Source organism: Chlamydomonas reinhardtii, chromosome 17 (assembly GCF_000002595.2).
Source record: "Chlamydomonas reinhardtii strain CC-503 cw92 mt+ chromosome 17, whole genome shotgun sequence".
Classification (NCBI taxonomy): domain Eukaryota; kingdom Viridiplantae; phylum Chlorophyta; class Chlorophyceae; order Chlamydomonadales; family Chlamydomonadaceae; genus Chlamydomonas; species Chlamydomonas reinhardtii.
The window spans coordinates 241828-252607 of record NC_057020.1 but is presented as its reverse complement, the minus strand read 5'-3'; the positions used below and the strand labels follow the sequence as shown (position 1 = coordinate 252607).

Below are 10780 nucleotides of genomic sequence, written 5' to 3'. Positions count from 1 at the left end.
GTTAGTGCGTGCGCTGTGCGTGTGTCCTGCGGCCTAGACGTTTCCCGGCACTCCTGTGCCTAGGCTTGTGGCGTTGAGGCACAGCGGTGGGGCTCTGGCGGGTTGAGGCTTGGCTAGGACTCACTGTGCGCGGAGTCACACGGACTTTGCCCGCGGGAGGGTTTGCAGCAAAGTCGGGGTTGGGCCCTGATAGCATGTGATGGCTCGGCGTCTTCGGGAGCTGGGACTGTCCCCTCTGTAACATCCGCATCCTTACTGCAGCCAGCAATGCCTGGCCCAGGATTTTAATCATAGTGGCAGTAGCCAGCGCGGAATAAGTCCAACCAAATGTTATTCCATTTACAGGCTTGCTGCATCATGGACACACCGCGGTCGGTGGTCGTCCGCAAGGGGTGTCAGATTTGCGCCTCCTCCAACATCACATCATCTCTTTAATTCCGCTCTATGTCCCACACTCCCCGTCGACTCGGATCGCTTGGCAAGCCCTTCACAAGGTCTGGCCCCTCACGAAACCAGTGGCAGAACATATATACGCCCCTTGTTTCGTCTTTCCAAGCACACACGCGCAACCCCCGTGTCTGCAATGTTGTACCTGAACGCTCTGATGGACTTGTGACACCCTCGCGTGTACACGCAAACACGCATGTACGGTACTGGCACTGGACGGGCGTCCCTAGATGCACTCTAAGGAGCTCCAATTGTCGTCAGCACTCACACAGACACACTACTCTTGAAGATATTTTCCTGTGCACATATAACCGGAAAGAACCTACAGGCGCTTGATGGCGCCTGCGCACTCCGCTCTCTCCGCTCGGTTGCACCACTCAATCTCACACGCACACTCGCGCTGGCAAGCGCAGTAGGACTCACTCGCACAGGCACAGTTGGTTTCATACCGTATATTGTACTTCAGACTTGCATCCGATCGCTGGCGCAGACACGCAACCGCTGGCGCATCCGCACTGCTTCCAAAGAGACAGAAACAGGGAACGTAGGAAGGATCGGCGCGGCCCGCATCCACACATGCAGGCAACGCGCCGCCTCCAGATCACACCAGCTCCAGCCCTTAACAGCCACCAGAAACCTGACAACCACAACAATAAACACAACCAACACACATGTCAAACGCGCGAAAGGGGTCAAACAACCGGCTTATGAAAATCTTATCCGGTTGCTGCTGTTGCTGCATTTGCCAAACTGGCCACATCGTCCATCCACACATGCACACACCAACAACGTTTTCGTGGCAACCCACGCCAGGGCCAAAATTGCTTATGTCGCCCATGTGCGCACACGTTGCACGCGGCCTCCTGCTCGGCCTCCCAAATGCCGTTGTTGCCGTTGGTGCGGTTGCCGTTGTTCCTTTCCTGTTGTACCCGACCCCAACCCCGGATCCCACGCCCGGATCCCGTGGCCTGATGCCGACCCATCCCCCACCCTGATGACAGCCGCCGGGACTCATGTCTCGCACGTCCGGCCGCGCCGCCATGTCCCCCGCGCCACCGGCCCCACGGCCGCCGCGACCACCACCGCTTGCAAGCTTCGATCTACCCACCTAATGCCAACTCCATCAACCACGTGCCAACCCTGCTCATCCCGTCTGGATGAACGGCTAAAACAACCTCCCCCGACTCGGCGAGCTCGGCCAAGATACTCTTGCCCGCAGCTCTGCAGCCGTCGAGGCCCCGACGGCCCCAGCGCTACTCCCGGGGCCCGGCTGTCAGACCCTCGTGTGTCCACCCTGGACGTGCCGCCGCCAACACACAGCCATCAGAGCGGTTCATGCCGCCGCAGCACGCACCGCTTCAGCGGCTGCGGCGTTTTGGCCGGTATGGCCGTTGTGCTCGCTGTGCACGAAGCCGGCAACGGTCGCGCTCTCGCCCGCCACGATGACCGTGTGGTGACCGTTGTGGTGACCGTTTCCATTTCCGTTGTGGCCGTTGTGGCTGGCTTGCGCGCCGTTTCCATTTCCATTTCCATGGGTGACAGCGGTGGCTACGTGGTGGTTGTGGTGGTGGCCGTTTCCGTTGCCGTTATGGTGGCCGCCGTGCCCGTTGTGGCTATTGCCGCTGCTGCTGTGACTGCTGCTGCTGCTGCCGCTGGCCCCGCTGCCGCCTGCGCTGCCGCCGCCCGCAGTGGTGTGCGGTACCTCGTCCATGGAGGCGGTCAGGGAGTCGTGCACCGTGCTCTGGTGGCCCTGTGGGACAGAGGGGGTGGGGGCGTTGGACGTGTGTTGTGAGTCGGTGTCTGTACGGTAGGAGCGAGACCGTGTCTCGCATGTGTGCGTTCGCGCTGAGCTGTATCCCTCTCCTCTCAGAGCACGGCATGGCACGCAAGGGCGGGTTGACCAGTCCGCCAGGGAGGCAGGCGGGCCCCACTTGCCCTGCCCTCCCTGCCCTGCCGCCCCCCTCCCTCCTTCCCCGACCAACCCATCTCCCTCTCCCTCACCTCCACTCGTCCCCACCCACGCCCATTCCTCCCCCTCCCCCACCCTTCCACTCACGTAGTTGGCCACCCTGCTGAGCGCCCCCACGGCCCCCAGCCAGCCGTTGCTCATGGCCAGGTACACGGCCACCATGATGGGCAGCTGGCCCGCGATGGCGCCGCCGCACAGCAGCAGCAGGACCTGCATGAGTGTGATGTGTGTGTGTGTGTGTATGTGTGGTGTGGTGTGGTGGGGGGAGAAATCAGCAGTCAGGAGGGGCCTAGTACCGTAGGTGTCAGACCTGAGCAGGCGCCGCGGGAAAGAAGACAGCGACCCAAGTAGAACCCCTGCCCCGTCGTCCACGGATGGCTAGCCCTTCCCCTTCTCCTGCCCTCCCCTCCCGTCCCTCCTCCCCTTTCCCTCCCCTCCCCTCCCGCTCCCCTCCTTCCCCCACCTGCTGCAGCACGCTGCCTCCGCTCTTGCCGGCCTGGCTGCCCACCACGTCGATGGCGGCCTTGCCCTTGGTGCGCCCCTCCTCGTCCAGGCTGATGTACACCATCTCCTCCGCGGGCTTGAACAGGCTGAACTTGGCGCTCTTGCTGAACACGTACAGCAGCGCGCCGCCGTACACCAGCAGCTGCAGTACGGCAGCAGAGGCGGCGGCGGCGGCGGCCGCGCCGGAGGCGGTGGCGGCGGCGGCGGCTGTGCAGGGGGGTGGGGGGGATGGAGGTAAGACAGAAGGACGGGCTCACGTGAGCATTCCCCGATGCACCCTTCTGCCCGTCCCCAACCCTCCTCCACCTTCCCACCCCCCATTGACTCATGCACTCCGCGAATGCGCCCCTCCCATCCCCTCCCCTCCCCTCCCACCCACCCGGCGCCATGACGAACTGGTAGGCCATGGCCACGGCGAAAAAGGCGCCGCCGCCGTACAGCAGGATCTGGGGCGTGGCGGCGGCAACACCCGCCCAGCCCAGCCGCTCAAACATGGTGGGCGACAGGACCATCAGCAGGCCTGTGTACGTGTGCGCGTGTTGAGGAGAGGGCGTTGCAGGCGGGCGGGCAGCAGGGTGTCAGCTGCAAACCCGACACGTCCAGGGGGACACAAGCTCACTGGTCGCTGTCTCCAGATGCTGCGGTAATCCCAAGGAGGCCCTGACCCCTGTGGCCCCTTGGCCCCGCATTCCGCCCCCCTCGCCTACGCCCACTCTCCGGATGGCCCCCACGTTCCGTTCCCCCACGCCTCCAGCCCCTGCAGCGCGCACCGCCCACCCTAATCCGCCCAACCCAACCACACCAACCCCCGCCCCCCACCCACCCGTGACAATGCCCTGCCAGGTGGACACGTCCCCCAGGAACGAGGTGAACTCGGCGGGTGTGGGATACAGCAGCCGGATGTGGCTCTTCCACGCAAACTCCATCAGGTTGGTGCACAGCCCCTGCGCCATGCTCATCACCACAAGGCAGCGGATGGGCACACTGCTGGCCAGCGTGCGGTAGATCTCGCCCATGCTCTGCTTCGACTTCTTGGGGCGGGTGCTAGCCGCGTCCTTGGGGAGCTGCGGCTGCGCCGCCGCCGGCAGGTCCACTGAAGCTGAGGCGAGCTGCAGGGCCGGCGCCGCCGCCGCCGGCGCGTCGCCGCGCGCGGCGGCTGCGGCTGCAGCCTGCGAGAGCGCCTGCTGCTGCGCCGCGCGCTCGGCGTTGCGTGCGGCGCGGCGCTCGGCCCTGTGCGCGTTGTGCTGTGCGCTGATGGCGTGGTGCAGGGCCAGCGCGGCGACCGAGAACACCATCACCACCGCCATCAGCGACTGGACCTCCCAGGTGAAGGAGCCGCCGTGGGAGGCGGGGCCAGAGAAGAACTGCGCAGGGCAACGGGCGCGCGCGGGGGTGTGGGGTGCTCGGCAGTTGGGAGTGTGCCCACCCACCGCGAAACCCAGCTCCGCCCCCTTTCCCACGTTCGCCTTTTAAAAGGATTCCTCGCCATAACCAGAACCGTCACCCGACTCCCCTCCCCTCCCCTCCCCTCCCCTCCCCTCCCCTCCCCTCCCCTCCCCTCCCCTCCCCTCCCCTCCCCTCCCCTCCCCTCCCCTCCCCTCCCCTCCCCTGCCCCACCTTGAGCACGAACCCCGCCAGCGCCTGCGCCACGTTGGCTCCCAGCCCGAACAGCGGGTACAGCGTGGGCGCGTCCGCCAGGCTGGTGGTGTCGTTGGCCAGGCCCCAGAACAGGAGGCCAAGGCACACGTCGCCCCACAGCTCGCTCATGCAGAAGAACAGAGTGAAGGTCCAGTTGCGGACCATGCCCACAAGCTGGCGAGTGTGGAGGAGGGACAGGGGCGGGGGCAGGGGGAGAGCGAGGTGAAGGGCGGAGAGGTGCATCGCGAGTGCTGCTTCCCGGCTCAGTAGCCCTTCGCCACAACACCATCGACGCCCACCCCTCTCACGCTTAACCCTCTCACTTTGCGCACGCGCCCGCCCCGCAGACCCAGACCCTCCCACACTGGTCGTCGACACTCACGACTCCCATTCCTTCCCCTCGGTGTGCCCCGACTGCCAGCCCCCGCCACCTCCCCCTCCCCCTCGCTCACCCCGTCCAGCCCCAGCGGCAGCGAGGCGGCGGCGCCCTCCGCCCACGAGGTGGGGTGTAGCAGGTGGTGGTTGGGGTAGAGCCACAGCGCAAAGCCGGCGAAGAAGGTCATGAACACCGCAACGATGCCGTTGAACAGAGTCTGCGAGTAGGATTGGGGTGTGCTTGAAGTTGAGATGTTGATGTGTAAAGTGTTGTTGGGTTGTATTCGGTGTAAGTTGTACTTCGGTTGGGTACGAGGCGAGGAGGGCCGACCCGCGGTGCCTGTCCCTCTGTCGTCCCGGCACGCTCCTAGGCTGCCCTCTGCAGCACCTTGCCTCCCATAGCCCCATGCCGCAAACCGCCACGCCGCCCCTACACGCAACCTTCCTCCCCTCCGCTGCTCTCTTTCCACCTCCACCTCCCCCTTCACCTCCCCCTCCCCCTCCCCCTCCTGCTCCTCCGGCCCCCTCCCCCACATGCTGCCTGTCCGCACCTGGCGCCTGAAGCGCTGGCTGGCGTAGCTGTAGGCCAGCAGGAACACCAGACTGCTGGGCAGCACCGCGTACACAGTCAGGTAGGGAATCACCTGCGTGGAGGTGGAGAGGGTGGCAGGGAGCGGAGTGGACGGAGGAGGCAACCCGCATAAGACACCCTACCCCCCTGACACACCCTTCCCGCCCTAATCTTCGCTTGGCCACATGCTCCCATCGCCCTCCCTCCCAGTCCCTCCCTCCCAGTCCCTCCCTCCCAGTGTCCCTCCACCCACCTGCGCGCCGCCCCCCGCCGCGGTGATGACCAGCGTGTCCTTGAGCGAGTCCAGGATGGTGTTGACAAAGGCCAGCATGAAGAACAGACCCACCATGGGCATGAACTTGCCGCTCAGCGCCCAGAACCGGGAGGCCTGGTTGGTCAGCGTGCCCACCAGCTTCTGCGGGTAGTGGGCCGTGGCGGGGGTGAGGCAGTGGGAACAGTGAAGGGGGGTTGGGGTGGGGTGGATGGGCGCAAGGGGAGCAGAGAGGAGAGGGACGGAGATGGGCGGGCGCTGAAGCGCGGGCTGGGCGCGCACGCGGGCCATGCCAAAGGTACACATGATGCACATGTACGAATTCAGCTTCTTGTGCGCACACAGGCAAATGCAGACCACGACACATGCACACGCACTCGGGCGCACGCCGGCGCATCCGGGGCCGCCGTCGGCGCGTACCGCTAGCTCGTAGCTTTACTAGGAGTGTCGCACTGGACATTCCCGCCCCTGCCCCCGCACGAGCTACTGCACTCACACCAGCACACCCGCACCTGCGCCTCCTCAATGAGACCGCCATCGCCGCCGGCCGGACGACTGCCGGCGCCATCTGCAGCCGCTGCCGCCGCCGCTGCCGCCGCAACCCTCCGGCTCGACGCGTCTGTCCTATGCGACTGAGGTTGCTGTTGCCGCTGTTGCGGCTGTAGGCCAGGCCGCAGCCCCGAGCTTGCCGCGCCGCTGCCACTGCTGCTGCGCGTGCCATGTGCATTGCTAAATCTGCTGCTGCTCCCCACGCTGCTGCTACTGCTGGCCGCTGCTTGTATCGTCTGCCCGGCACGGAAGCCGCTAGCAGGAACAGGAAACCGGCTTGTGCAAGAAGCGCCGGAAACGCATGGGGTCAGCACGCCTGGCCGACACCGTAGGGACTTCAGGCCAGTCGAGTATACGGCTGCGGAGGGCATCGAGCTGCACGCAGCTACAGACGAGGTGGAGGGGCCGGCATCTGCGGCAGCAGGGGGCAGGAAGGGCAACGCAGGTATTAGACAGCAGTAGGCAGCGAGAAAAGATCCCGAGGGTCGCGAGGGACGGGGTCTTTGTGTCAATTGCGCGTGCGCGTGGCGTGGCCGGCAACGGTCACGCAGCGTGACGGGCGTGCGAGGGGCCGCGCGCTGATATAAAGATCTTGCCCGGCGGCTGGACCTCTCGACATGTGCGTAATCAGACAAGGACCAATTTCCGGATGACCGTCGGGCAGGAGCGCAGCCCAGGGTTCCAGGTTCTAGGTCCGCGGCGATTCCAGACGACTTTCGCCGGCTCTGCGTTCCCGACCCTCGACCACACGACCCAAGTTTCGGAGTTCGCCAAGGGAACACAAAGAGGCGACAGGCAAGGCAACGGTGACCACGGTTCGCACCAAACCCACAATCGCTTCGCGCACCTGCTTGGACAGGGCGTGGCAGGCCAACGCAAGCCATACTATGAGATGCAAATGGAATTGGCCTGTACATACAGGAATTGGGGCTGTTGTTGATGGCGGGGTTTGGGCTTCCTCGACGAGTTCTGGCTCCTGCGGTGGGGCAGGGGCCCGCGCGCGGTGGACCGCACCTGGACCGCAAGCCGGTTCCACAAGGACCTGCTATGGACCCTCGGCATATTGAAGACGACGATGCCATGTGAAGGGGTCAGCGTGGAAAAGTCGCGAATTGCCGCGAGTAATAAATTTACCCCACGCTGCACCAGCAACGCAGCTGACAATGGTTAAATAGCACAGAATGAGTATTAGCGCTGTTACGGTGCCTAGAGGCAAGCGTAAGCGCGCGTTAAGTGGTGGAAACCCTTGTGCGTTGTTCCGACCGCAATATCATGCGCTGTGATATGGTAGTGGCAAGTGTCACGGTGTGTATGTGCACATTAACCTGGAAGTGGGGCGCACGAGGCACCAAGTGCAGGTGAATGTCGGTCGAGATGGCGCGCTGACCATTGCAAAGCGAAACATGGCTGTCTTGTCTTTCCTTGTGTGAACTGGACATTTCCATACATTCATACATCGCATGGGCTCGCGTTTTTGAAAGGACTCACAAATTTTAAACCGCTTGCTCGGACAAAGCCCTTGTACAAGCCGCACGGTTCCAGCTATTCACTCACGTATCAAAGCGTACGCACTAAATGGCGGATTCTGGTGCCGCTTCTGGAGGTGAGCCCTCACCCCTGGAGACCCTGAGCCGGGCCGACGTGGGCGAGGCTGTCACCGCCGGCCTTTCCTCCCAGCCCGTCCGCACGTTGATGCAAGCCCTGGCCGAGGTGCGTGCCATTTCCGATTTGTCGGTTGACTTGGGCTTTCTGACCCGAGAGCTGGCCTTGGGGTAATAGCTGGGGGTCCGTAAGCAGAATGCATGTTGGCGGGGGGGGGGCAGCCGAAGGTGTGGTGTGGCTGCGCATGTCGTGTTGGCTCAGCAGCTACGGGCCCGGCCATAACCCAAATCAATGAAACGCTGACCCGATACTCGGCTCTTTTATCCGTTGTATGCAGCCTGTGCCATGTACTCCTTTGCGAGCGACAAGCCCCCCACCCATCAACACACCCTGACACGTACGGTCCTCTTCCCAACGCTTGAAGTTGTCCCTCACGCACCCCGGCCACTCCCTTCCCCTATTCCCCCTCTCCCTCCCCAGCTGGGCTGCCCCGTGGGGCGCTCCTTCTTCCACGTCATGCGCTGCGACGCGGCGGTGGGCGGCGGCTTCGCGCCAGACCACGGCGTGAGTGCGCGACCCCGCGAGAGAGCGGGTGGCATGAGTGTGCGCCGCGGGGGCGGGGCGAGGGGCGGGGCGCGGTGGGATAGGATGGGTGAGGGCACGGAAGGGGAGGGGCAAGGGATGGGATGAGAGGCTTTGGGCTGCCAGTGCGTGTGCGGGTGTCGGGCAGCAGCCCAGGCGTCCAGGCGCGCATCGCATGGAGGAGGCAACAGGGATTGTGACGCATTCAGCCTGGTTATTTGAGCAAGTGTGACTGCGAACATAGGCTCGCAACCAAAGCCTCCTGCGCACCAAGCTGCACGAATACCGGCGACTCCGCCGCCCCGACGCTGCATGAGGTATAATGGCGAGAATCGCACCACTTCATATCGCGGCGTACCGCACCCATGCAGATGCTGTCTCCGCGTGTGCACTACTGCACTTCCACTACACCGTTATTCCACACCGTTCCACTGCGCCGCTCCACTGGTGCGCGCAGGTGATCCTGTGCCACAACCGGCTGCACACGAGGCGCGAGGTGCTCAACGCCATGGCGCACGAGCTCATACACGCCTACGACCACTGCCGCTTCCGGGCCAGCGGCGGGCTGGGCCTGCCGCCGCCGCAGCAGCAGCAGCAGGGACTGCAGCAGCAACAGCAGCAACAGCAGCAACAGCCGATAGGGGCGGCGGGCTCGGGTGTGGCTGCGGCGCCGGCCGTGGCCGCGGCACTTGGCGGCAGCACGGGCACCAGTACCAGCAGCACCACAGCAGGCGGCGCGTGTGGCGCCGGAGTTGATGCGTGTCAAGACCGGAACTTTGCCTGGTCCAAATGCCGGGACGGCCCAGGGCTAGGGTACACGGCCGCGTCTCGTGCGGTCGCCGCCAGCAGTGGAGCCGGCAGCAGCGGGAGCAGTACTCGTAGCAGTAGCAGTAGCAGTAGCAGCGGAACAAGCGGTTGCTTCAGTATTGAAGGCGGGCTGGACTGGACCAACTGCCGCAACCATGCCTGCACCGAGGTAAGCAGGGCGCTGCCCAGCCGTCCCCCTGCCTCAGTCCGCACAGCCGCATCCCCAACCAGAGCGCCGCACGCAGCCTCGGCGACACGCACCGCCTGACCTCCGCGCGTGCACCATGGCTTTGTTTGGGCTTCGGTGCACTTAGGTCACACCCTGGTGTGCACTCTGCTCCTCCCAACCTAAACCCAATTACTCGTACCCGACCGACCAGATCCGCGCCGCCAACCTGAGCGGCGACTGCAGCCTGTGGCAGGAGCTGCTGCGCGGCAACCTGCCGCTGCTGCCCACCCAGTGGGGGCCGCAGCAGGCGGCGTGCGTGGCGCGGCGCGCGGCGCTCAGCGTGGCCCTCAACCCGGGCGGCTGCGGCGGGCGCGAGGGCGCGGCGGCGGTGGTGGCAGAGGTGATGCATACGTGCCTGGCTGACACGGCGCCCTTTGAGCCGGGGGAGGGGGTGGCACGGCCGTGAAGGCGGCGCGGAGCGGTGCGGTGCGGCTTCAGGAGCTGGACCACCGGGATGAATCCGCTGGCGGCGCTACCTTGTGTTGCGCCCACCCGAGCTATGGGGCCCGGACTGCGTGTGTGGAGCCGGCGCATGTGGTGGCAGGTTGGGCTGGTCCAGCGGCGGCGCCCCGATGCCGCCGCCATCACTCGCACCGCAGCGGTCTCGGACCTCGAGAGGGGGTAGTCCAGGGGTGCCCAGCAGCATCTGCAGCAGGGTGGCGGCAGGGCGACAGGGCTGAACGCCACGTGCGCCGGGCAGTTACGACTGGCAGCTGGTGGCCGCCGGTGGCCAGTTGAGCCGTGGGGCGTGTGTCGCCGCTGGGGCGCGTGCAGCAGGTGGGGCACCGCCATCGCCACCGGCGCTTGTTGAGCGCAGTGTAGGAATCAAACCCAGATGCCAAATTCGCAAAAGCCTGGGACAACTTGATGCGCGCACAGGCAGTTACAGCCCGCTCGGCCCCACTGCGCGCCGGCTTCCTGCGGACATGCACTGACATGCAAGTCTCGCAACTCAGCACACGGCACAGGTGCGTGCCATGTGTGAGAGGGACACTGTATCTCCGTAGCTCTCTGCGTTAGTTGCCGGCGCTTGACTGCGGAACTGCGCGTAATCTTTGCAGGCGCTGGCAGCTTGGGCTCAAGGCGCGGGTCTCCACGGGTCAGCGTGTCAATACACACGGGCGGACAGATGGACTCTGGCGGCCTGCTTTCGCTTGCTGATTTGTTTTTATCAAACAGCCTGAAATTATTGTAACATACGCACCCTGACTTGCGCCTAACGAGGTAACCAAAGCA

The 10780-nt window shown here is 64.8% G+C and overlaps 2 protein-coding genes across 3 annotated transcripts; one reads left to right on the top strand and one right to left on the bottom strand.

The window, feature by feature from the left end:
* Nucleotides 1-212: 212 nt before the first annotated feature.
* On the bottom strand, nucleotides 213-7584 carry CHLRE_17g697950v5 (uncharacterized protein). The gene is made up of 12 exons (XM_043071857.1): nucleotides 7339-7584; nucleotides 7172-7233; nucleotides 6288-6736; nucleotides 5758-5919; nucleotides 5485-5577; nucleotides 5011-5151; nucleotides 4538-4732; nucleotides 3744-4284; nucleotides 3300-3440; nucleotides 2880-3127; nucleotides 2504-2626; nucleotides 213-2197 (listed from the first exon to the last, which is right to left on the bottom strand). The coding sequence occupies exons 2-12, from the start codon at nucleotides 7206-7208 to the stop codon at nucleotides 1781-1783; spliced, it is 2547 nt and encodes an 848-aa protein (XP_042914316.1). The 5' UTR covers nucleotides 7209-7233; nucleotides 7339-7584; the 3' UTR covers nucleotides 213-1780.
* A 170-nt stretch (nucleotides 7585-7754) lies between these two features.
* CHLRE_17g697934v5 (uncharacterized protein) lies at nucleotides 7755-10751 on the top strand. 2 transcript variants are annotated; one of them, XM_043071856.1, is made up of 6 exons: nucleotides 7755-8034; nucleotides 8407-8490; nucleotides 8966-9484; nucleotides 9696-10321; nucleotides 10424-10512; nucleotides 10606-10751. In XM_043071856.1, the coding sequence occupies exons 1-4, from the start codon at nucleotides 7900-7902 to the stop codon at nucleotides 9948-9950; spliced, it is 993 nt and encodes a 330-aa protein (XP_042914315.1). In that variant the 5' UTR covers nucleotides 7755-7899; the 3' UTR covers nucleotides 9951-10321; nucleotides 10424-10512; nucleotides 10606-10751. The 2 variants fall into 2 exon arrangements, with proteins under 2 accessions (XP_042914315.1, XP_001691633.2); XM_001691581.2 differs by having other exon boundaries at nucleotides 9696-10512.
* Nucleotides 10752-10780: the final 29 nt, after the last annotated feature.

Excerpts from the sequence above, each read along its gene's own strand:
- CHLRE_17g697950v5 (XM_043071857.1), bottom strand. The coding sequence starts at position 7,208 with ATGGCTTGCGTTGGCCTGCCACGCCCTGTCCAAGCAG. Across the intron at positions 5,578-5,757 it reads CGGCGGGGGGCGGCGCGCAG|GTGATTCCCTACCTGACTGT; the intron begins GTGGGTGGAGGG and ends ACCTCCACGCAG. Across the intron at positions 5,152-5,484 it reads GCCAGCGCTTCAGGCGCCAG|ACTCTGTTCAACGGCATCGT; the intron begins GTGCGGACAGGC and ends TCCTACTCGCAG.
- CHLRE_17g697934v5 (XM_043071856.1), top strand. The coding sequence starts at position 7,900 with ATGGCGGATTCTGGTGCCGCTTCTGGAGGTGAGCCCTCACCCCTGGAG. Across the intron at positions 8,491-8,965 it reads GCTTCGCGCCAGACCACGGC|GTGATCCTGTGCCACAACCG; the intron begins GTGAGTGCGCGA and ends TGGTGCGCGCAG. Across the intron at positions 9,485-9,695 it reads GCAACCATGCCTGCACCGAG|ATCCGCGCCGCCAACCTGAG; the intron begins GTAAGCAGGGCG and ends CCGACCGACCAG.